The sequence below is a fragment of the Mytilus trossulus genome, chromosome 9 (genome assembly GCF_036588685.1).
Source record: "Mytilus trossulus isolate FHL-02 chromosome 9, PNRI_Mtr1.1.1.hap1, whole genome shotgun sequence".
In the NCBI taxonomy this organism is placed as follows: Eukaryota; Metazoa; Mollusca; class Bivalvia; order Mytilida; family Mytilidae; genus Mytilus; species Mytilus trossulus.
The window spans coordinates 13744022-13770952 of NC_086381.1; the positions used below are offsets into that span (position 1 = coordinate 13744022).

The following is a 26931-nucleotide window of genomic DNA, read 5'->3' on the forward strand; positions in this document are numbered from 1 at the left end:
GCCCTGTGCTTTCGCCGTCAATTAACAGCAAGCCAATGATTAGAATACTGTACATATCGTAAAGATGGAATCTTAGATGTATCAATACATTATTTATACAAAATACAAATTATACAATATGCCACCTCTTTCCATCTCTTTCCAACAATTTAAAAATCAGTATTGATAAATCATCTAGAAAAACATGATACTTCTTAAATTGTATTATAGTATATGAATAATTTTCAGGGAAAAAGAGGGAAAAAACATCAACTTTGAAAAAGATCATGTATGCAAGATAAAATTGATAATGGAAATGGGGGAAATGTCAAATGTCAACAACACAACCAAACAGCAGATAACAGCCGAAGGCAACCAGTGGGTCTTCAACACAGCGAGTAAAAAACACCCCCAGAGGCGGGCTTCAACTGGCTCCTAAATAAAAACATCATAAATGAACTTAAAAAAAACAACATACAAGACTATGAAAAACCAGAGGCTCCTGACTTTGGACAGACGGAACACTGCGGTGGGGTTAAACATGTTTTGTGAAACCTCAACCATACTCCTTTACCTCTAGCTAATGTTAAAAACAAATAATAGTGACGTCAATACACACATTAAAAATCAGTTTTAAAAGTCCGAGTCCGAAGTCAGAATAGGTAACAAAAGAAAACAAAAAAAACAAAGCAAAATGACAATGCCACATGAATTAGCAAATGACTACTAACAGTTACAGGCCTCAGATAAACTGATTGAAAGGATATGTCTTTATCATGAGAAATCAAGCACAATCCCTCCCGTTAAGGGTTTTATTTCATGCCATCATCAAATATATGAGAAGAATGTAGCCCGTGTCATTGAAGACCTATTGGTCACCTTCTGTTGTTGTCTGCTCTATAGTCGGGTTGTTGTCTCTTTGACACAATCTATATTTCTATTTTCAATTTTATGTCAACAACTAGTTTAGAATAAATTGTTCATTTCTCATGCAAAGACCCTATGTAGTAACAACGTCCCTCTGTTCTCTACGTTTGTTTATCGGTTTTGTTAGCTTTTGGGCTTAATGTCTGACATTTTTGTGCTTTGTAAAGAATATTACCATAAAAGATTAGATGTGAAATACGTATAAGATGTCTGCATGTTGAGTTGTGATTACACATGACGTCCTTTTACCGATGATAAAATTCTGTTAATGTATTGACTAGCCAACTTTTGTGATATCGAAAATCCTGGTATAATAGAACGATTCGAACAAGTTGTGATATAAAGACAACATAATGATTTTAGTCATAAATTGCAACTCATAACAATACAAAAACAGGTCCGCAATAAGTGGTGCATATTAAGTTTCCATTGGAATTTCGATAAATTGACGACGATATACGGAAACTCTCAGTGACATAGCGAACAAAAATGTTATCTATACATGCTATAGTCAGTAAAAATTCAAAGGCTTTTAGTAAAAAGTAAAATAACAAAAATACCGAACTTGTCTTCTAGGAAGATTCAAAACTGGGTCCGTAATAAAATGGAAAAATCAAAAGCTCAAATACATCAAACGAATGAACAAGAACTGTCATATTCCTGACTTTGTACAGGCATTTTCATATGTAGAAAAGCACTTTTACTCCTTTAAAAATAACTATATCACGGTCCACAACCACAATACCAGAAGGTACCTTTGCGGTTAAACTAAATATGAACAAAATAATATATCAAGTATTAATTGTAAATATAGGGAACGACCATTTTCAAAAGGTTTTTTTTTAGGGGGGTAAATATTCTGATCCCAATTTAATAATTTTTTTGGGGAAAAAATTCAGGTCAAGCAGATAACAAGAAGGATATTCTGAATCCAGATTTTTTTTCATACCTAATACTGTTAGATATTGAAAGTGGGTCTCATTGGGGTCCAAGGGTCCAAGGGTGACGCTTGATTGCCAATTTTTTAGATATGGCACAAAATTTGCAATTTTTGGTAAGCGTGACACGGGAAAGTCAAATTATTGTGTCGTGAAAACAGAAAATGAGGTCTAGCCGGACCCGGGAAATAACAATAACGTTCGTAGTGTAAGCGGGATATGGGAATCTGACTAAACAGTAAACGGGATCCGGGATCGGGGATCGGAACTCCCCAATTTGTGCTCCCCCTTTTTTTATTTTTAAATTTAAATAATTACATTAGATGTAAGTTTCATTATAATACGTTATTCTGATTGGCTAACATCTTATTCCGTAAACAATTGCATCAGACAATAACATTTATCATGCATGATGACACGAGGTCCCACAAAAAAGTGCACAGGTGAATTAAATAAAACTGGATAAAAATCGTGTTTTCATGATTTTAGCTTAAAAAATGTAATTATAAGTATTGAATACTTCTTTTTGAAACTTTATAGGGTTGTAAAAGCGTTGACCGTGCGTACATTTTTAGAATGAAGCGCTTCCGCGCTTCATACAAAATGTACTTCGGTCAACGCTTTTACCACCCAATAAATTTACAAAAAGAAGCATTCAATTCTTAAATGAAATCGAAAATGAAGCAACTGCAAAATATATTCAGTAAGGTAAATAATTAAAGTTGTTCATAGAAGAATCCTGATATGACAATATTATTTATTGCTATTCAAAGAAAAATATCGATTTTTGTTCAGGTATTTTTGCATTTGTTGCGCACCTGTCATGCGTCATTTTCACACTTCCTGTTTACCGTTAGCCGGCAGGATATTTCATGTTCAGAAAAATGGGTTGTATATGTTCAAAGCTTTTCTTATGGCGAAGACCAAGACACGAAGAGTTACAAGAAGAACAGCCAAAGCAGTTTTCATGGCAAGTGCAAATTGTCAAATGTCAGCATACTTACACTTGATACTTTTCAGTCTTTTGTGACAGGTGAAAATACCTGAACTCAGAAGAATCACCAAATCCATGCATCAACATCATTTTATCAGACCACCAACCAGAATATACTTCCTCAAATTAAGCTTAACCCGTAAACAGTTAAAACTGAAACTCAATACCACCGCACATTTTCAACAAGTCTTTAACAATGAAACAGACAACCCAATCAAAGAGGGTAGAAATGCCCTTTACAATCAGGCCAGAGGCACTTGTCTCAGAAAAAAAATTCCTATATACCTCAATAAAACACAAGGTACTTTACATTGAAAAATGTCAGACAGTCACGAAAATCCATCATATACCAATTTCTCTGTTGTCAACCCCACTAAAACTTATGTCGTAAATCTAAACAATTTATCTACAGAATGGTGTACATTATAACTCGCCTATGTTTGTTATTGGAATCATCTGTAGTAATAGACGTATTAACACTTGTATGCAAATTTGTCCGCCATTATGTAAAATCACACAGGTTCCCATAAACTTGACATCATAATTTAAAATATTTGACGTCACAATTTAAAAGTAATTGTTGCTTGACGTCAAAAGGTGATTCGGAGTAGATCTAAGGTCATTCGGAGGCAAGATTCAGCTAAAAACCAAAAGTGTGAATACATTTATTCAACCCAAGTATGTCAAAAGTGAATTTGCTAGCACTCTTCACTTTCGTTATTTATGAAAAGATTTTTGCATTGACTAAAAGAATTTCAAATCAATTTCGTCTCGTAAATATTGAAAGTGTAAAAATATTTTTCTATCAAAATATTATAAATCTACCTATAAAATCTTTTTGTTTTTGACAAGTTTATGACCTCCAGGTAATTAAAATTTGCAACAGGTTTAACAAGTTGTAATTACAATAAAATCAGCTTATCTCCATCGCATGGGTCACTAATCCGTTAATTAACCCTCTTGCTGCCAAGTTTTTTTCTTGCTTTGTCGTGCCAAAAGCATCTTGACGTTTCTTATCTGTGACGTTGCAAAACTTGTGTCTCTATGTAGAACTGCGCTTTCCCGCCATCCATAGTTTTTCCCGCGTCAATGTAGCCGTTATTATAAAAAGCAATGTATAAGTAATTTTACGGAAGTTATGCTTAAGATTGTCATAAACGATGTTTTTAATACAACATTATTTAAAAATACAACTTTGAACCTTGGAATATATATTTTTATTATCTTTCTTGTCTTAAAATGAAGTGAAAATAATATACCTATTGCTATACTTGCTTTGAAGGCGACTATGTTTTATCTTTGTCAAGTGATTCTTAACCACCTATTGACTACTAAAATATTTATTCTCGTTTTTTAATTAGGTATTAAAGTAGAAAATACTGTGAGGAAATATCTTTAAAAAAAAATTATTATCCATATTCATTTTGCTTATTTTTAGCTCACCTGGCCCGAAGGGCCAAGTGAGCTTTTCTCATCACTTGGCGTCCGGCGTCCGGCGTCGTCCGGCGTCCTGCGTCCGTCGTCGTTAACTTTTACAAAAATCTTCTCCTCTGAAACTGCTGGGCCAAATTAATCCAAACTTGGCCATAATCATCATTGGGGTATCTAGTTTAAAAATTGTGTCCGGTGACCCCGCCAACCAACCAAGATGGCCGCCACGGCTAAAAATAGAACATAGGGGTAAAATGCAGTTTTTGGCTTATAACTCAAAAACCAAAGCATTTATAGCAAATCTGACGTGGGGTAAAAATGTTCATCAAGATCTAACTGCCCTGAAATTTTCAGATGAATCGGACAACCTGTAGTTGGGTTGCTGCCCCTGAATTGGTAATTTTAGGGAAATTTTGCTGTTTTTTGTTATTATCTTGAATATTATTATAGATAGAGATAAACTGTAAACAGCAATAATGTTCAGCAAAGTAAAATCTACAAATAAGTCAACATAACCAAAATGGTCAGTTGACCACTTTAGGAGTTATTGTCCTTTATAGTCAATTTTTAACCATTTTTCGTAAATCTTGGTAATCTTTTACAAAAATCTTCTCCTCTGAAACTACCAGGCCAAATTTAAACAAACTTGGCCGCAATCATCATTGGGGTATCTAGTTTAAAAATTGTGTGGCGTGACCCGGCCAACCAACAAAGATGGCCGCCATGGCTAAAAATAGAACATAGGGGTAAAATGCAGTTTTTTGCTTATAACTCAAAAACCAAAGCATTTAGAGCAAATCTAACAGGAAGTAAAATTGTTAATCAGGTCAAGATCTATTTGCCATGAAATTTTCAGATGGATTGGACAAACTGCTGTTAGGTTGCTGCCCCTGAATTAGTCATTTTAAGGAAATTTTGCCGTTTTTTGTTATTATCTTGAATATTATTATAGATAGAGATAAACTGTAAAGGGAAACAATGTACAGCAAAGTAACACCTAAAAATAAGTCAACATGACCTAAATGGTCAATTGACCCCATAAGGAGTTATTGCCCTTTATAGTCAATTTTTAACAATTTTCATAAAATTTGTAAATTTTAACTAACATTTTCCACTGAAGCTCTTAGGCCAAGTTCAATATAGATAGAATGATTGTAAGCAGCAATAATGTTCAGTAAAGTAAGATATACAAACACATCACCATCACCAAAACACAATTTTGTCATGAATTCAAATGCGTCCTTTGTTTAATATTCACATAGACCAAGGTGAGCGACACAGGCTCTTTGGAGCCTCTAGTTTAATCATGTTATTATTATTTTGTTGACCACTTATTGCTTAAAATTTTAGAGAATACGAATTAAAAAAAACATAGTGAAAACGAGGGGAAAAATTCTCTAAAATTAATTTACTATCGTCTACAAGTGAACCTGAATCAATAATAATTCATTTTCATTTACTATGATAAAGTACACACTGTAATTGACATACACGAATTATTCGCTTTAAAATCTGTTAATTGATATATTGTTCTCTTCTCAACGTTCAGTGGCAAATATTTCATGCAATATAAAGGACGTCTGAAATTCAATATACCATAAATCTATTGCTCAGTGCAGTGGGTCCTACAAAGTAAAAATTCTGTCATAAATGCCAGAAAAAAATAAAATAATAAAATTTAACTGTCTCAAGTGGAGAAATATCGTAATACACTTGTTGCAGTGTAAGAATCTGTTTGTCTCCTACACATTTATCTTAACATTCCCATTTCGAATGAAAATAAATATTTTTATGTCAGTGCTTCCATCATGAAACAGGTTTAAAATGTATTGAAATATCGTATGGCAATACAAGTACATCGGTTAACATGTGTGTACTTTGACAAAAAAAATACTGAGATTTCAATCGTGGTATTTGAGCCCTAAATAAATTATCCAGGTTTTTTAAAATAAAGCCAGTATGAATGAATATTACATGTATTATTTCGTGTAATCAAGTATAACAGTTACCTTTTTAGAGGTTATCTACATGTACTAGGAATACGATTATTGATTTATGTGAGATATATTCTGATTGATAAATGTTCGAAAAAAACATAAAAACAAATTTTTCGAAAGAATGCAACATTTTACATGTAAATGACGAACTAGATAATTAGTAAATACGATAAATAAGTTGGTATTATAGTACTAACAAGCTTATGATCGTGTATCATTTCTTGACATCCGTTTTAAGTATACTTTTAAAGCTTTTTATTCAGTTTGCTTCATTCCCGCCAAAATCATCCTTTTGACGCCGTCTTTTGACGTTGTCAGTGCCCCTGAGTATTGCGACGTTAGAATGGACCTTTGACGTTCTACACAATCATCAAGATTTGTGTGTAGAAGCCATAAATGTCCCTTTGGCAGCAAGAGGGTTAAACCTCATAATTGACCATAATTATTTTTCCTAGGAAGATCATTCAGTCGGCATTTCATCAACCAGAAGTACAGTTTTTTCATTTGATCAAAATTGTTTCTCAACAAAAAAAGAAATTGAAGTATCAGATGTTTATTAGTCTTCATGCCTATTTGATTAAAAAAAAATTCTTCAAATCAGGACATTATAAAAGAATTTGAGTAGGCAGCTTTTTTCTGGGTAGGTATTATTTATTATGGCCCTGTACATCTTTCTGGTATTATATGGTTAAAACATGTCCTAGAATTTTGTTCTTTCTGGGACTTATATCTTCTTTATTTTTAAAAGAAAGTGGACCCCTTCTTTTAAAGTTGCTCATAATATAATAAATTTCCCCCTTTTAAGTTAAAAATAAAGTTCTTCTTTTAAAAAGTAAATGTTTAGTGTTTATTAATTACAATGTAGACTCTAAGATAAGTTTGAGAGAATAATCATAGACAACAATTGGGCAAACTCATGTTATTTAAGGGGGGGTAAATTTTAAGTGAAAAATATATATATATGTTACTTGGCGAAAAAAAAAATAAGTGGCGAAAAATATATTGTTTTGACCAAAGAGGTGGCGAAAAAAATAATTGACCCAGGGGAAACCCAGTACTACCAACGGGGTCTTGATCAATCCTGCACTGAGAGACAGGCTTCAGCTGGCTCCTATATACAATGATGTATACAAATTAAGTTCAGCAAAATGAATGCCAAAGTTAAAAGTCTTATTAAAATCCGGAAAATTCAAATGAACCAATTACAAAAACATACATGGCTAACAAAGATTGTGGGTTTCTGACTTGGGATGGGCAGAAATGCAACTCTTGCATGAATAAACATGATACACATCCATTATCTTGTATATAAGAGCATACACTGTGAGTATTGGGAGGCACTCTACAGGCTTTATACAACATGTACAGTGGGGAAGATAAGTTTACTTGGTCAAAAATATAAAGACTTCAACTTGACCAAAGTGTCTAAGATAGCTCATAGCTATTAGTCTTAATCTTATTATGTCTCTTGTTAAGACACATATTTAAAATATTATGTCAGATCAACAAATCTAACCATATGATAAATAGTCACTAAATATGACAAAATATTTTAACAGCAATGAATTATGCTTAGCACAAAATTTATCTAAGTCTATTTAGGTTTTCTTAGACTTTCATTCATTTTAAGCTCATCTGGTCTGTAACTTACATTTTGTATCAAATTGTAGGAGTCAATATTTGCAACTTTTGAATTTAGGTCAAATATTTCTTGCTTAATACTAAATGACTTATTGAAGTCATAAAGTGACTTAAATTAAAGGGAGACAAATCTTTGAATCTACAAATTTATACCTGAGTCAAAAGCAGATTTATATTTATTGAGTTCTGACTGACAATCAAAATATTTTTAATTTGTTTGATCAGATGTCCAATCAAAATCTTCTTTACAAATGTATTGCATAAGAATATTGTACATGTTGTATAAATAGATTTGAATGGGTAATTTTCTTTGGAATCATATCCATTGATTAAGCAGAAAATATTGGATTTTTTTATGCAATATGCATTCAGTATATTGTTTTTCTGACAAATCTTAAATGGCAATGCTGATTGATATCAGACAATTTGTATCATAAAAATGTTAATAAATGTGTTCACTTTATTATCATATGTCACGATAAAAATAAATTATAATCATAAAAGCAGAAATAGAAGTTGTGTTTCTTTTAAGTGACACACCATAAAAAGATACTATTTTGAATAGGCAATCAATTCTCTAATTGCTTTCTTCTGTAATTTTCTAAATATAGAAATAAAAAGCACTGCATAATGAATAATTTATAGACATTGTTGATTATCTTTTGATTATACCTTACTAAGGTAGCTTCAAAGCAAGATAAAATAGAATTTTAAATTTTAGTTTCTTGTGTACAATTTGGAAATTAGTATGGCGTTCATTATCACTGAACTAGTATATATTTGTTTAGGGGCCAGCTGAAGGACGCCTCCGGGTGCGGGAATTTCTCGCTACATTGAAGACCTGTTGGTGACCTTCTGCTGTTGTGTTTTTTTATTTTGGTCGGGTTGTTGTCTCTTTGACACATTCCCCATTTCCATTCTCAATTTTATTGTTGAAAGTGAATTCAAAGGAAACATTAATTTCTAAGGAAATACCTTTTGTAGATAGTAAATAAATTATGTGGTTGAATACAAAAACCCTTCTATATGAAAAAAAACACATACTAGTAGGTCAATATACCTGCTTCAAGCTGAAGTTTTGAAACATTATATCAATCTTATTAATCAAGAGTCTCATAGTTTTAAAAAAAAAGTTGTAAAAAAATCATTTAGACTGTTAAATAGCATAAAACTCTATAAATAACTAAAGATGTAATATCTAACTTTTAATAACCCCCTCAACAACTTGAATGAGGCCCTTTTTGTGTGCAGCCAGCCATTGAATCAAGATTTTGCAACAATTTCAACCAATTGATATCAATTGCAGAAATACAACACTAGCTCAGAAAGGTGACAATGAAAAAATAGCTTTGAAACTCTTTTATTTGTGTTTTTTTTTTATTGCACACTTTACTGTATGACTTAGCTTGTATATATGCGTTCACTTTGAAGCTTAAATAGTTTGCACCCTCAAAAGATTTTAACTATTTATAAAGAAATGAAGTTAACGATATAAATTAAACTCAATGCAATAAAGTTTTTGTCTTTTTCTGCTTACCGAAAATGATTATTCATAATGCAGAAATATACTTGTCTCTATAATTGTTCTTTTTAAGTCTTTTTTTTCTGCAATTACTGAGATATATCCAACCACTCCGTGACTTTCTATACTAGTATAGACTGTCCTTGAAATAACCACTACAAAGATTTGATGTATTAGTTCACATTTTCCTTTTCTTTTCAATGATTTGGAAAAAAAACTGTCCTTTATAGTGACATCACCATATCAAATTCAGATGAAAGCAAAACATTTGACATAATTAAAGTTTGACCTGTACTGTGATCAAACTAACTTCTTGTTGATTTAAAAAAATAATCAACAGGTCATTCTGGGAAAGTTTAGAAAAATGATTGATAAATATGTTATTGCTTTTCATTGCATTTGAAAAATTCTTTACATGTGATTTACTCGAATTCGTTATTTCATTAATAGACAACTCATGCATCCCTTCCACATTTAAGTGGTTATTTATTGGAAAACAGATAAATGAATGTTTGATACAGTTTAATTCCGTTGTACTCAAATTTGATATAATTAGCAATATTCAAAATTACGAATCTGTGTAATGTTTACATAGTCTTACACAGTAATCCACTTGGGAGAATACGGAATAATGACGTCAGGAAATTGATTGGTTAATGAAACAATATCCTGAATAATGTATTGCATCAGGGAATAAAAGGAAAACAGGTATTCTTTGTCATGTTTGTTATTTGAAGTTTTGGTTTCAATACTTTTCTGTAATCACTATGAAAATGAATAGATATTGTTAAAAGGTATGACTTTTTGTGAAACTTCAATAGAAAGTTGTATAGATGTCAATATATAGGACATTTGTTTAAAATAAAAAATGATGCAAATACTGCATGTTCAAAGCTTATTAGGGATGTAAGGGAATAGTTAATACTAATGGAATCCTTAAGGTATCTGGTCATAAAAGACGAAGTTATGTCAGAAAGAGGCAAATCATGAATTGATGAAAGGAATATTGTATGTTATCTAATGATTTATTTGTAATCCTATTAGTTTTATTAGACTAAGTGTGGAATTCTTAGATAACATATCTGCAGGAGAAAAAAACCACATAGAGATGCATACAGCTTTAAGATACAAAATGAAGTTTAAGGAGAGCATTTTGTATTAGACATTGTGAATTATTGTTTATAATAACCATAATAAACATATTGTATTTTAATGTGGAGCAAAGTTCTAATTTCAATTGGAATTACAGCTGTAAATGACTTGCAATTCAAATATTCTTTAGAGAATTGTAATGTTATCTTACAAAATTGACATATTAAATATTTAAATATGTCAGTTGTGTATCAATTCATATTGTATTTAATGTGAAGTGTGAAAAACCAAAAACATATTCAAAGAGCATATTTAAGGATATGATATCAAATTAATTAAACAAGTGTCACAAACAAACATTGTTAAAAATACCAAAAAGTTGTCATATAATTCAATGGAAGAAAATATGATAACTGGCTGCTTTACAGTTTACTGTAGAAAATGGAAATCTTATCATGCCAAAAAGAAAAGGTAAAATAATATTGCATTTATTTTAATTTAGGTTTGATAGTAGTGTTATTTCATAAGTTTTCTTGCTTCTTTCTTGAAAAAGTTTTAACCGATAATTTTGCTCAATAAAGTGAAGACGCAGGAAAATTACCAGGACCAATAAAAGAGATTGCAAAAATATTAGGGGAAATTGAATTTAAACACTAATTTCTTATGATAAATGAAAACAGGAACTTAGTTTGGTCTGTTGCACTACCCAATATCTTAATGTTATTCTTGTTATCCATTTTACCTATATATATATACATTGTATATGAATAAAATCCAGATAGTTACAATGTATATTTGATACCCCACACAAAGAAAGCGTGGAGGGGTGGTAAAGCTTATTTATAATACATTTGACATTTATATCATTGCATTTTCATGCCTACAAATCTAATTTTGTTTTAAATTCAAGTCAAAGATTTAATTAGCAATGATTTAATGTCTCAGCTGACAAGTCAAAGTTAGGTTAACTGATTTTTATTTATATATATTAGAGGCAGATATATATGCCTTGGGAAAATGTTTATAATCGTTCTCCTACCAACATAAATTAATAACATTTTTATAAATATCTCAAATGTATTGCATTTGTGTTTGATCAATGACTCCTCTATAAGATTTAGGGCAATATTTTATATTACCCAGTAAAAACAGGCTTTTCCTTGTATTTCTCACTGGGTTGGTCAATACTCATAAAACCCTGGTTTTTGTCAGCCCTACTGGAAAAACTTTATAATTTCTTACTTTATATTTAAATTGACATGTATATTAACCAACACCAGAGTGTGTGTCATCATGTATGTACATTTTCCTAGATCAAAGGCCGAGGTCAAAAACTTTGGTTTCAGTTGTCAACCCCATGTCTTATGGTAAAGATACAAATTTTTGCCACACATTATTTACAGTGGGCCCACAGAGATGGTTCCCATGGCAATAATATCTAAAAAAAAATCTTTATAATATTCTGCAGTTTGTGAATGAATGTTATTTTGATAAAAATTGCAAAGTTTCATTTATGTACATACAAGAATGAATTTTGAACAGGAATTTGAGTGTTTGACTTTGTACTTTCAGGGATAAGAGAAGGGAAGGATTGAGAAAAGAAGATTATATCATTAAAGATCAGAAAGATGCTACTCTAGGCCGAGTTCCTGGTACAGTCAATGGTCAACAGTTTCTGGTTCAAAACTGTGAGGTAAAACTGACATATCTTTAGAAACACTTAAAAAAGTTATCAAAGGTTTCAGGTTATAATTTACACACGTTTTGTCTCCATAAGACTCATCAGTGACGCTCTGATCAAAATAGTTTAAAAATCAAACAATTATTAAATTGAAGAGCATTAAGGTCCCAAAACACAAAAAAATATTGTATAAAACCTGACCAATCAGAGACAGTAGATATTTTTTTGTGCTTAATTGGACAGTCTGTTGTTTATTTTGATATTTGATGAGTGTCCTGAAGCTGTTTAATCTAAACACCAATATAGGAGAATGACATACTTGTAGGTTCTATGTTAAGTTGAAATATACCTTATTGTGAACAACTTAACTGTGTAAAGTGTAATCCACAGTGCCTAAATTCCCTAATCCAGAATTTTTTATAAAGAGAGGGGACTGACTCACTGACTGCCTAAGAAGGGCCCACTCAAGTCATGCCTCAGTTAATCCCTTAATAATCAACCAATTTTTTTCCACAAAAAGGAGCAGGAACAGGCCCCTGAGCTCATCCCCCTGGTCCAAAATATTTTTAAGAAAAAATTATAATTGTAAAATATGCTTGTGTTTATTATAGCAAGAGGTCAACTCCTTACAGTCTGGTATGGTACAATCCGATATATTTTCACCAATTCTTTCCTGTTGTCTTTCTAATTCCTTATGGGGTTTTTTAACGACCTTGACTAGCCATAAAGCACTAGAATGATTGGTGTCTATCTCATTAACTACTTACTTTCCATTTTATAATTTATAGAAATCTACCTGCTGAGATCAATGGCCGTTACTTTAATTAGAGAGATTGTTGAAATGTTTGTTGATCATGTCAAACTTTATTGATTCTTTGTTTGTTTCACTATGTCAAAATTAATTCTAAATTACTTAAAAGTTGCTTGGATAGGAATTAGAAATCAATGGTTGCTCTCTTGGGGTAAAGATGAATAATAAACCTTGATTATCATTGTTATATCAACTCTTACTCAAATACATCAATGAAGTTTATATATTAATCCAGGCTCAAAGCAGTGTTATATTTAAAATACAATATATTATCAATGGACATTACTGTACATTGCTTGTGGTTAACTTTAAGGTAGAGATAACATCATCATAAAGATAACATTATTTTGAAACCAATTTGAGATCTTATTATAGAATAAATAGAATTGCTTTTCTATGCATTAGTTTTAATCAATGCAATGACAAGCAGTATAGAAAAGGAGAAACATTCAACATGCTGGGTTTTTTTTACTGTGTATAAATGCAGATTATAAATTTGTATAAGTTTTTTTTTATCAAAAAGGTACAAAAAGCAGACAAAACTTGTTCTATTTTGTTATTTTGTTATTCAGATACTATATGGTCATTAATTAAACAGGGGTATAAAAACCTTTGTATTAACAGTTGTGATTTATTCTTTTGATATCAGAAATTAATTGTTATTATTTTCCTTACAGAATTGTAATATTTATGTATTTGACCACTCAGCAGCCATAAATATAGATGATTGTGTGAATTGTAATTTCTTCTTGGGACCAATTAAATCTAGGTTAGTACAAATAGTATTGAGAATGAAAATTGGAAAAAGCTTTCCTATATATATATAAAAGACTATTAGATTTTGCCAGATATTTTAAAGGAATTTAAAAAGGAACAAGGAAGTTGCTACTGGGTTGCCAACATTAACATTAAGTTTGCTGTAAAAGATTTTTGTGGAGCCTGTCACATTTATGTTGCCTAAGTGAGACATATGATATAGATATGGGGTTAAAGTTTGTTACAAGTCAATTACTTTGTCGAACTATGGCAGAACCTTGACAATGTTTTGAAAATATTTTTTTTCATTCTCAATATTTAGCTCACTTGGCCCAAAGGGCCAAGTAATCTTTTCCCATCACTTGGCGTCCGTTGTCGTCGTCCGTCGCCTCCATCATCCGTCGTCGTCGTCCGTCGCCTCCATCATCCGCGTCCGTCGTCGTCGTCCGTCGCCTCCATCATCCGCGTCCGTCGTCGTTAACTTTTACAAAAATCTTCTCCTCTGAAACTACTGGGCCAAATTACTCCAAACTTGGCCACAATCATCATTGGGGTATCTAGTTTAAAAAATGTGTCCGGTGACCAAGCCAACCAACCAAGATGGCCACCATGGCTTAAACTAGAACATAGGGGTAAAATGCAGTTTTTGGCTTATAACTCAAAAACCAAAGCATTTAGAGCAAATCTGACGGGGTAAAATTGTTTAACAGGTCAAGATCTATCTGCCCTGAAATTTTAAGATGAATCGGACAACCTGTTGTTGGGTTGCTGCCCCTGAATTGGTAATTTAAAGGAAATTTTGCTGTTTTAGGTTATTATCTTGAATATTATTATAGATAGAGATAAACTATAACCAGCATTAATGTTCAGCAAAGTCAGATTTACAAATAAGTCTACACGACCAAAATGGTCAGTTGACCCCTTTCGGAGTTATTGCCCTTTATAGTCAATTTTTAACCATTTTTCCGTAAATCTTAGTAATCTTTTACAAAAATCTTCTCCTCCGAAACTACTGGGCCAAATTAATCCAAACTTGGCCACAATCATCTTTAAGGTATCTAGTTTGAAAAATGTGTCTGAAGACCCGGTCATTTAACCAAGATGGCCGCCATGGCTAAAAATAGAACAGGGGTAAAATGCAGTTTTTGGCTTAGAACTCAAAAACCAAAGCATTTAGAGAAAATCTGGCATCTAAATTGATTATCAGGTCAAGATCTATCTGCCCTGAAATTTTCAGATGAATCAGACAACCTGTTGCTGCACCTGAATTGATAATTTTTAGGAAATTTTGCTGTTTTTGGTTATTATCTTGAACATTATTATAGATAGAGATAAACAGTAAAAGCAATAATGTTCAGCAAAGTAAGATTTACAAATAAGTCAACATGACTAAAATGGTCAATTGACCCACTAAGGAGTTGTTTTCCTTTACAGTCAATATTTAACAATTTTCCACTGAAACTACTGGGCTAAGTTCATTATAGATAGAGATAATGGTGAGCAGCAAGAATGTTCAGCAAAGTTAGATGTACAAACACATCACCATCATCAAAATACAATTTTGTGATGAATCCATCTGCGTCCTTTGTTCAATATTCACATTGAACAAGGTGAGTGACACAGGCTCTTAAGAGCCTCTAGTTATTGAATTTCACAAAAATTGGGTTGAAGTTTCATCATGATTATAGTATTAAAAGCCAAATTTTGAAAGCTACACCTGGTATTGAAAATGGGTGTATAAACAAGAAGAAATCAAAAGAAAGTTAAAACTAAATAATAATATGAAACATGTCACACGAAAGAGGTTATTTTGATACTATGGATATTTTTTTCTGAATGTATTGTGTGTAAACCTTTTTTACAAATTTGTTTTCAAAGAATTATTTATTAAGTCTCTTATTATTTATCATGACTTCATTTTGCCAATTTTCTTAAGATTTACAAAACTTTTTGTATGTATTTCAGTGTATTCATAAGAGATTGTAAAAATTGCAAGTTCATTCTGTCATGTCAGCAATTTAGAACTAGAGATTGTAACAAGATAGACATATTTCTGTGTTGTAATACACAGCCTATTATAGAAGCATCTTCTGGAATGAGGTTTGGATGTTACCAATATTTCTACCCAGAATTAGCAGGTATATCATTTTAGTATATGTAATGAATGATATTTATTGCCATTAATGTTTCATAATAAAATAGACAATTTCATTCAAGAAATACAAATTAATTATTGAAAAGGAGATGAACAAATATCTGAATTCGAACACTCAATGGGACAACTCTCCATCCAAGTCACAATTTGTAAAAGTAAACCATTAAGGGTCAACGTACTGCCTTCAAAACGGAGCAATGAATGAATGAATGATTTTATTCTCATAACCTAGTACATAGCTACAGAGAAAATAACAGTTCATATATAATACATATTTTGTTTCGCATGTGTGAAAACTTATAACATAATATTATTACAGTTCCTCTAACCAGGAGAACAGACTTTCAATGATGTGTATCGTATAAATCTACACAATTTTTCTTGTTCTACAATATTTTCAGATAAGAATACATTTTTAAATTTAATAATGTTAGCATTTTTTTTACAATAATGTGTTAATATTTTTCTCTTTCAATGTTAAAAAAATTGCATGACAAAATGTAGTGAAATTCATTGCCAATATCTCTTGAGCTGCAGAGATGACAAGACCTTTCAGATCTCGGAATAGTTTGCCTCCTTCTTGTCTCCAATGGCAAACAATGATTTATGCATCTAAATTTACATAAAGTATATAAAAAATTAAAAGGCAAAATCGATAAATACTTTTCGAATTTAAATTCAGTCTTGAAAATTCTATAACATAAACTTTTTGAGGATTGATGTAAATCTGCACACCACTCTTGTCTCACACCATACAAACAGGAAACCAATCTTTTTGAAAAAACAAGAAAAGAGAAACACTAATGAACCACATCAACAAATGACCACCTCTGATCAACAGGTTCCTGACTTAGGACAGGTTCAAACAAATGCTGCCAGTTTAAAATGTAAACAGGCGCCTACATTCACTGTAACTTGAAATAATATTAGTGTAACATCACAACATAGAAAGACACAGATGCATGTTTTATAGTTAAAGCTTTATTTATGAGAAAAATTTCAGTGTGTATGTAAATGTTAAATTTTAATACCTTCTTTTTACATTTTAGACCATTTTAAGTCAGCTGGTGTGACAGTTTTTAATAATAACTGGGGAAACATACATGATTTCACTCAAGATCCTGATGAACAACATTTCTCTAACTTACCAGAGGTAGGCAACTGTATGATTTATAATATTAGTTTCTTGTGTATAATTTGGATTAAGAATGATGTCCATTATAACTGAACTAGTATACATTCTTGTTTAGTGGCCAGCTGAAGGACGCTTCTGGTCGCTGGAGTTTCTCGCTGCATTGAAGACCCACTGGTGGCCTTCGGCTGTTGTCTGCTCTATTGTCAAGTTTTTGTCTCTTTGACAGATTCCCCATTTCCATTCTCAATTTTATTCCAATGTTATAATAGCTTAAATTGAGAATGGAAATGGGGAATGGTGTCAAAGAGACAACAACCCGACCAAAGAAAAAAAACCCCAAAAAAACAACGGCAGATGGTCACCAACAGGTCTTCAATGTAGGGAGAAATTCCCGCACCCAGAGGTGTCCTTCAGCTGGCCCCTAAACAAATATACTAATTTTTATACGCCCGTCGTCCTTTAGACGGGGCGTATTATGGTATACAGTTGTCTGTTCGTCTGTCCGTCGTCCACACTTCAGACAATAACTCAAAAACACTTTCACCAATTTCCATAAATTTCAGGTTTTTTGAAGTTTTGGATTTATGGGGCTTTATTCATAAAAAAAAGGGGGATTTTTAACACTTCGGACAATAACTCAAAAAGGCTTTCACCAATGTCCATGAAACTTTGGTGAATTGTTTATATCTATTGATGTAAGCTTCCTTTCAATTTTTATAAATTTCAGGTTTTACATTTCCGTGTTATGAAATTTTATGCTTAAAAAAGGGGGGATTTTCCAAGTTTGGGACAATAACTAACACTTTTACAAAACTTTATGCAACTTTGATAAATTGTTTATATCTATTGACCTTAATAGTGCCAATTTTTTTGTGCATTTTTATTTATTATATGGGGGGGGGGGGGTATTTGACAGGCCTCACACTATTTCTAGTTGATCATATAAATTCATTTAAAGCATAAAAGATAGTTAAAAGAGCAATGGGCGTATCATGCGCTAAAGCGCAGCCCTTTATTCTAACTGTTTTTAATTATAAATTATTTTCTTTTACTGCCAGTTTGTTCTTAATTTGAATATTTGAAATGAATAAACTGGACTTGTTATAACGATATTTAAACAGATGATAACTTGTTTGGAGAAAATATAATGTTGACCTTGAAATAAAAGTTATGTTTAATTTTACATTGTTTTAGGTAAGATTTTATCGAAATCATCATTATTCTTAACATAACTATAAATGCACATCAAAAACAGTATGGAATTGGTTATCAACATACATTCTTTTTATCAATCGGATGAAAAACATTAACCCTTTCACCGATTGCTGCTCAGACAGAAGCTACTCTGAGACGATGGCTTCCCTGGCTATTATTACTCAAGTGGGAGATCTTCATAATAAATGCCTATAAAAACTTGTTTGTAGTTATTTGTGTATTTACTTCATTCACTAACATCATGTTCACAGTTTTGTTCATGTTTTTATAATTTTATCTTCATAAAATATTCAAATTTTCAAATTTTCGGCATTATTTTTGTGAATTTCTCAAAATTCTGCTCTTTGACCCCAAATCGTATTTTTTTAACCCAAAATGGCAAAATTTTGAAAAAAAATATGAGGCTGAACAAATTCCTCACACTGAACGATGTCCATTCCAAGTGTTTTGTACATAAAACGACATTTTATGTCAAAAAAGTATACTAGTTTGGCTTCAATTCTTCAATATTCTTTCCAAAAAAATGTTCCCTCATTTCAAATTCTAGTAATTTCCATTTTCGTCTGATTTTGACACGGTTTTCAACAAACGGAACCGCCATGTTTACACTTTCATCCGGGTATTCATCAAAGGAAGATAACTCATGTTTGCACTGTATGTATCCCTATCCTGGTAAAAAGGGACTCATCGTCAGCTGTCTGAAGTGAGAATCCCGGTAAACCGGGACTCATCGGCAAAAGGGTTAATAAGTTGGAGGCTCTTTCAATTTGTTTACAGTGTGAATTTTTTTCTAAACACATCACTTCTTGCATTTAGTTTCCCTGACTTTTCTCCACTTTTCTTAGAACATCTGTTTGCTTTGCTTATAGTGCATCAGTATTGTTTGAAAAAACCTTGGCTCATGTGTAAATTCTCACTTGTCCACAAATGATATTCATTGAGAACTTTATTGAAAGTCTAGTTTTCTTGATATATCAAATTAAGTTATTTACTTTTTAGGATGCTAAAATAGATGATTTTTTGTCAATTCCATTAGCAGAAGAATTTTCGAAAATGAATATATCTTTAGACGTTAGTAAAAGTGTAGTTCCTAAAACACATGGCAATCGACGGAAACCTTCGGACGAGGTAAGAAATGGATTAAATCTCTTACTACTGTATTTACCTGTAGGGCTCCAGTGGAATTACGTTTAGTAACCCAGCCTTACATTATTCTTTCTAAATTCAGGCGATAGATTTACACAGTAATTTAAAAAAAACAAAAAAAACAGGTTCACCATGACAGAAAATTACCAATATTTGATCTAAAGACTATATATATTTTCTTGCTTGAATGGTTTAATATTTGATGTCCAGGCCCTTTGAAGGCTTTATAGCTTACTGTTCAATGTGAGCCAACGCTCCCTATTATAGACCATACTTTGACCTAAAATGGTTTACTTTTACAAAATTGTGACTGGGAATTAGATGAAGATCTGTCTCATTGGCACTCATACCACATCTTCTTAAATCTATATACAGCATACCTTGGTAAAGTTTTAGTTATACATGTTAAAACTGGGGAATGTAATTAATACACCTTGCATTTCCATTAAAGTTAAACTGGGTTTGAAAGTTTACAAAATGGCTGAAAGTACCAGCAGTAATCACCAAACAAAAACAGAAATTATGATTGCCATTGAGACAACTGTCCACCAAAGATGAGGATTAAACAACTTTAGGGCCTTCAATAATGAGAAAAAAGCCATACTGTGTAGTATACACCAACTCTATTTTGATGAAAGAACAAGCTAACTTTCTCAGTAAGATGCAAGTACTTCTCTAATCAGTTGGTTCTAACAGAAACATGTTTATAAAGTATGCAGAAATATATATACATTAAATTATTAATTACCCTTCAAGTAGTATATACATTTAAATATCATGAGCTGAAATTGCATTTCCTGTTAATGTTATTATGTTGTATTGTTTTGATTTTTTTCGTCATGACTAATCTAATGTTACCTTTGTATTGACAGTCGACGCTGGTTGTGTTCTTCAATGACGGCAGCTGTTCAGCCAGAGCATTCTCTTTTATCAATGCAATGAGGAGTAGTCATGTATGTATTAGACTAAATACTGTTAGTTCTATCTTGTCAATGATTCACATATGACTGTTTATCTTTCAGTGGTTCATTGCTCAATTCAGATAAAGTGTATTATACCCCAAGCTACAAAGTAGCAAGTGCATATAATATTTGACCCGTGTGTTTGTCAATTTGATTCATGTATGCTCAATCAAATACTCTATCAGATTACAACCTGACTTGGATGTAAGGTCACATAGATTGAGAGAAAGGTCTCTTTCTATTTATATATATGTCACTCTCTAAAGTCAATGTCATAGATTTTGATAATAAAATGATTTGTTTTGCAAAAAACTTATGAAAGTTTTTTTTTTCTTTTTTCTTTATTTTATGAAAAATGGACTTAGTTTTTTGGCACTTAATATTTACATACAGTCTAGAATTAATATCAAAACATCAATAGCTTTGTTTAAACTTTATTGAAATATAAGGAACTTGGACAGAACTTTCTTTCAGATCAAGAATAAGTATATGTTGTTGTTTTTTAAACTGCATAAATTTTTACCTGTTTCTCCAAAGCTAAAGGCAAAAGCAGATCTAGTAACTGCTCATTACTCTATCCGTTCATCTTAAAGACCTTGGCTAGAAAACTTTATTAGGTTCTGCTGTTTAAAGTTTAATTTGATTGTTTTGTAGCCTAACTGTACACTCATACAGACTAAAGAAGTAGAACTTAAACCTGAAGACGCCCAACGTGTGTTCAACACAGATTCATATAATAATATTGTACAGCAGGGTTAGTATAACATTATATTAAAATATCTCTTTGTGGCTAGATTCTTTTTAAACCATGTGTTCAGTTAAAATGTTAAATTTTGGTTTACTTGAAAATTGCACAGATTTAACCCTGCATTATGTCTATTCCAAAACAAAAATCTTCTTATGATGCCTACAAAAGAATCATCAGTGACACTTAGGTCAACATTTTTAATGTATCTGTTCCGGACCATGTAAGTATGTGTATACTCATATGGTCCGACCATACGCGTATAATAACCATTCACTCGTAATAACAAATCGATATTGACCATCGGTAATGACCATAAGTATAAAATGTGTTTATTATAGTTTTGACAAGTAAGTAAAATTAACTGGGTGAAACTTAATACTAATTTTTATCTAGCTTATCTTTTAATTATAATATAATAATAAATCTATTTATATGATAGCGTCTTTTTGAAGAACGGTCATACCATATGAAGAGTCTAGAAGTATTAAAAGTAAACTGTAACAGAGTGTTAATTACCCCGACCATACACATACGGTCGGACCATATGAGTATATACCCATAAGGTCATGACCATACATGTATGGTCCAAATACTCATATGGTCGGGAACATATCCACCAAGGTGAAAATAAGATCAAAATAATAGTTTATGAAATTGAATAGGCCCCTATGAATCTCCTTTCAAATATTTTATAGATATGAGAAGATGTGATATGGGTGCCAATGAGACAACTCTCCATCCAAGACACAATTTAAAAATATGAACCATAATGGATCAAAGTATGACCTTCAACACCGAGCCTTGGCTCACAATGAACAGCAAGTTAAAAGGGCCCCAATTATGACTAGTGTACAACAATTTTAAAGGGAAAACCAATGGTCTAATCTATATATAAAACGGCTAACAAGAAACATTAAGAACCTCATCAGCAAACTACTGAACATCAGATTCCTAATATGTCTATATAATTTTTTTTAAACATAAAAGATTTATTTTTTATCAGACATTTTTATCTTTATTAGGTGCTGTGATTGGAATGGAGTATAATGGTGATGACTGTGTAGAGTTGTGTAAAACAGAAGCTTTAAATTTCATGAAAGGTTCAGTTGGACTGGTATTCGTTAGTCAAAGTCAATCAGAGGCAGAAAAACAAATTGAAGACTTCTATAACTTTGCAGATATGCAGATGGCTGTCTGATAAATGTTATTTATTATTTATGACTTTAAGTTTCGTAGTCATTGTTATCCAGTCAAACTTTCACATATCACACATGATTTGTTGTGTCTGTTTATTGGCATTATTTGTAGATTTATTTTACTATAAAATTATTCATAAGGATTAAGTACAATTTGTTAACTTTTACCATAGTTAAATTTAGAAATCATAAGCTTTATTCAAGAAATGACTAAATGGGTAAGGGAAATAACCACACATTTCCGACCCAATTTATTCACTGGGTTTTTGGTGATTTGTTCAAAAACTTCATCAAAATACCCTGAATAGTTTATTAGAAAATAACACACACACATTTCAATCTTAAGTTCCATGAAGATGGTTAATGAACAAAGTTTCTTTTAATGATACTTGTATTGCAAAAAAACTCAAACAAAGAGATGATATAATGAAAAATCAACATTACTTTGAAATGGCTTGATTAAGAAAAATCCCACTTACAAAATTTTAAAGAATTGTTTACGCTAAGAACATTGAAAGTCTAAAAGTTCAAAATTTGCAATTTTACCCTAAAATTTTGTTTATATGTAGGATGTGAATAGATTTATTAATAGCAAAATTCAGATGAAAATCCACAGAGTGTTTTTATAAGCTGTTTATATTAGATACTTCCTTTTTCCACCAAAATATTGGTTCTGTTACATCACACCTAATCAGTTAAATGTATAAATTTCTTTTCTGTTTATTATGTATTTGTTACATCACATTTGAATATAATTTATTCAGCTTTACTCACATAGAAGTTGTCAACTACATTCATTATTACTTAGTTTTGTTATATTATTTATACTTGTATTTATGAATATCAAACATTTTATTGGTTGTTAAAATTATTTTTTTTCAAGTAAAAATCAATGATCTTAGATTTTAAGAGAATGAAAAGATAGCCTTTACTTTCACTTTTTTTCTATAATTCATTGGACTCAGAAAGAATGATCACTGACACCATAATATCATACTTTACATATTACAATTGACTTCTAAACATTCCACACTATACTTGCTATGACCGTATACCCAGTTGATAAATTTTAAATAAGAATCTAACCATTTCGAAAATGAAAGTTTACATTTTGTTAGTTTTGTTAGTATTATTGCAGCAATATTAATTCTTCACTTTTTATTCATTATTTAACAATCCCAATGATAAATGCCTGCAAACATTAGAGCTAATTTTCCAATGCATATAGAGTAAGACTTTAGTTAGCCTGCTTGCTTGGTTTGTATACTGTACAATTGTATTTTGGATAATGCTCAATCAAATTTTAACATAATATATACAGGTTTATCTATGCTAATCTATATTGTTTGTAGCAGTATATCTTTATTACAATGCTTGAGCAAACATTTATCCAAACAAAGCAAGAAAGCTAAACCATGTCTTACTCTAAAAGTATTTGGATATTAGTTCTAACATAAAAGTACATGTCTACATTTGTGCCATGAAAATATTGATATTTCAGAATAAAAGTGTTCACATATGAAGCATGCTCGCAAAAGTAAATCATTTCATATGTTTATTGTTCTAATCAAGAAATATACTTATCATCTGTTAAAAGAAGTGCAATTTTGATGTAATTTTTAAGGAAGTTTTACATTTTACTGTTGGAGTGAAATATTGTTTTTGTACTGTTTGGAGGTGTTTAAAAAAATATTTTATCGATTATTTTTCTAGTTAAATTCATTTATTTTTCAATCCTTAAATTTAATTGTGCAATTAATTACAATGGGTTTCCATGTTTCAGCACAAGCTTCATAATAGAAATTTAGTTCAGAAGTTAGCTACAATGTTTTCCACTAAAGATTCTTAACATGGTATTTATTTATGTACAAATAGTTATCATATATTTACTAATGACAAAAAACCTGATACAATGTCAGGAACATTTCTACTTACCACTATTATTTAGATTTTGATTGCCACTATTATGTAGGTTTTGATTTCTTATTTATGATATCTCCATTATATGTATAAGGTGATGAGCATTGGATGTAAAAATGCATCACAGCATATAGAATGCTCACATGAAGCTTGATAAGGTTTCAGCTAGATCTGTTTTGTAGTCTTGTTAAAAATATACTAAAATTTCCTAGGACCAAGGATAGTGGTTAACCAGTTAACTTTTCCTTTGGGATAATCATATTTTGTAATGGTAAGCATTTACAGTGCTGTTATTTACCTGGATTTAATCTTAAGATTAGGTCCCTCAGATTAGCCCTCTTTATTGATAAGATCTATATATAGAATCTCCTCTATGACTTTTATTTGATTACATGACAGTGAAATGTCTCAAAGCCACATCTGAACTATATCTGATTAGTAATTTTATCATACATTTTGTCTATCATGGAACTTGGGCCAAAATAACTAGAAGAAGTACATTCCTTTTCAGGCACTTTTACCTTGTTATAAAATTGTATTTGTTTATTTTTGGTATGTGTTGTGCTGATTTCAATGCTTATGTCTTCATTATTTTTTTATATATTCATGTCAATGTTGAAGAAAAATCCATTCATCTGTCACATGTACAATAAAACATGTTCCGTCCATCTTTCAGCTCATAGATCTGAAATTTTGTACTACATTTTATTTTATATTTATTTGTTGTGATTATTTTATTTTGATTATTAATGTCAAATTAGAACTTGAAGATGAAATATAGTTGAAAATCTTGCACTGCTTTTTGTCTTTACATCATTTGGAGTAGTTTTTACTTTCGTTTATTTCTTTGAAATTTGACCACAAAGTTCAGTTTGCAACAAAATACATATTTTCTATAGATTTGTTTGCAGAATGTTTCAAAGTCATAAGTCCACTAAACATGAAATTCCTCCTTATCAGTGAAAGTTGGTACCAACAAATAATGAAAGAGCTTGGGAGCTCTGTGAAGAAAAAAAACTTCCATTGTTTTTTTTATTTTTATGACCCACCTATGATTATGCCCCACCTACGATAGTAGAGGGGCATTATGTTTTCTGGTCTGTGCGTCCGTTTGTCCGTTCATTAGTTCGTCCGTCTGTCCTGCTTCAGGTTAAAGTTTTTGGTCAAGGTAGTTTTTGATGAAGCTGAAGTCCAATCAACTTGAAACTTAGTACACATGTTCCTTATGATATGATCTTTCTAATTTTAAAGCCAAATTAGACTTTTGACCCCAATTTCATGGTCCACTGAACATAGAAAATGAAAGTGTGAGTTTCAGAATAAAGTTTTTGGTCAAGGTAGTTTTTGATGATGTTGAATTCCAATCAACTTGAAACTTCGTACACATGTTAGCTATGGTATGATATTTTTAATTTTAATGCCAAACTAGATTTTTTACCCAATTTCACGGTCCATTGCACATGGAAAATTATAGTGGGAGTGGGGCATCCATGTACTTTGGACACATTCTTGTTTGGTATCAATATTCAGAGAGAGAAAAATGCAAGTACAGTTAAGCTGCTATGAAAAACTAGAAGCTCTATAAAGAGCCTGTGTCACTCACCTTGGTCTATGTGCATATTAAATGTGGGACAAAGATGGATTGATCATTCATGACAAAATTGTGTTTTGGTGAGGATGTGTTTGTAGATCTTACATTTCTTAACATTCTTGCTACTTACAATTATCTCTATCTATAATGAACTTGGTCCAGTAGATACAGTGGAAAATATATTGTAAAATTTACCAAAATTTACAAAATTTATGAAAATTGTTAAAAATTTACTATAAAGGGCAATAACTCATAAAGGGGTCAATGGACCATTTTGGTCATGTTGACTTATTTTTAGCTTTTACTTTGTTGTACATTATTGCTGTAACAGTTTATCTACATCTATAATGTTATGCAAGCTAATAACCAAAAGCTGCAAAATTTTCTTAATATTACCAATTCAGGGGCAGCAACCCATTGTTTGAATGGTCTTAAAATTTTAGGACAGATAGATTTTGACCTAATAAACAATTTTATTTGATGACAGAATTGCTCCAAATGTGTTGGTTTCAGAGATATAAGCCAAAAATGCATTTTACCCTATGTACTATTTTTAACCTTGTCGACCATCTTGGTTCACTGGCAGGTCATGTTGATTGTGGACAAGTTTGGTTAATTTTGTCTAAGTAGTTTTAGAGGAGAAGATTTTTTGTAAAAGATTACAAAAATTTACAAAAAATGTTAAAAATTTACTATAAAGGGCAAGAATTCCTTAAGGGGTCAACTGAACATTTTGGTCATGTTGATTTTACTGAACTTACTGAACATTTTTGCTTTTTACAGTTTATCTCTATCTATAATAATATTCAAGATGATAACCAAAAACGGCAAAATTTCCTTAAAATTACCAATTCATGGGCAGCAACCTAACTTCAGGTTGTCCGCAAATTTCAGGGCAGATAGATCTTGACCTTTTGAACAATTTAACCCCATGTCAGATTTGCTCTCAATACTTTAGTTTCAGAGATATAAGCCAAAATCTACATTTTACCCATATGTTCTATTTTTAGCCATGGTGGCCATCTTGGTTGGTTGGCCGGGTCACTGGACAGATATTTTAAACTAGATACCCCAATAATGATTGTAACTTAGTT

General features: G+C 31.4%; 1 protein-coding gene across 2 annotated transcripts; it reads left to right on the plus strand.

Annotated features, from left to right (window-relative positions):
• The first annotated feature begins 2665 nt into the window (after nucleotides 1-2665).
• LOC134685174 (protein XRP2-like) lies at nucleotides 2666-25039 on the plus strand. 2 transcript variants are annotated; one of them, XM_063544652.1, is made up of 9 exons: nucleotides 2666-2814; nucleotides 12094-12214; nucleotides 13691-13782; nucleotides 15735-15907; nucleotides 16974-17077; nucleotides 19274-19402; nucleotides 20293-20373; nucleotides 21037-21136; nucleotides 22153-25039. In XM_063544652.1, exons 1-9 carry the CDS (start codon nucleotides 2717-2719, stop codon nucleotides 22326-22328), a joined length of 1074 nt encoding a protein of 357 aa, XP_063400722.1. In that variant the 5' UTR covers nucleotides 2666-2716; the 3' UTR covers nucleotides 22329-25039. The 2 variants fall into 2 exon arrangements, with proteins under 2 accessions (XP_063400722.1, XP_063400723.1); XM_063544653.1 differs by lacking the exon at nucleotides 2666-2814 and adding an exon at nucleotides 10863-10992.
• The last annotated feature ends 1892 nt before the right edge of the window (nucleotides 25040-26931 follow it).

Excerpts from the sequence above, each read along its gene's own strand:
- LOC134685174 (XM_063544652.1), top strand. The coding sequence starts at position 2,717 with ATGTTCAGAAAAATGGGTTGTATATGTTCAAAGCTTTTCTTATGGCGA. Across the intron at positions 15,908-16,973 it reads TTTCTACCCAGAATTAGCAG|ACCATTTTAAGTCAGCTGGT; the intron begins GTATATCATTTT and ends TTTACATTTTAG. Across the intron at positions 17,078-19,273 it reads ATTTCTCTAACTTACCAGAG|GATGCTAAAATAGATGATTT; the intron begins GTAGGCAACTGT and ends TTTACTTTTTAG.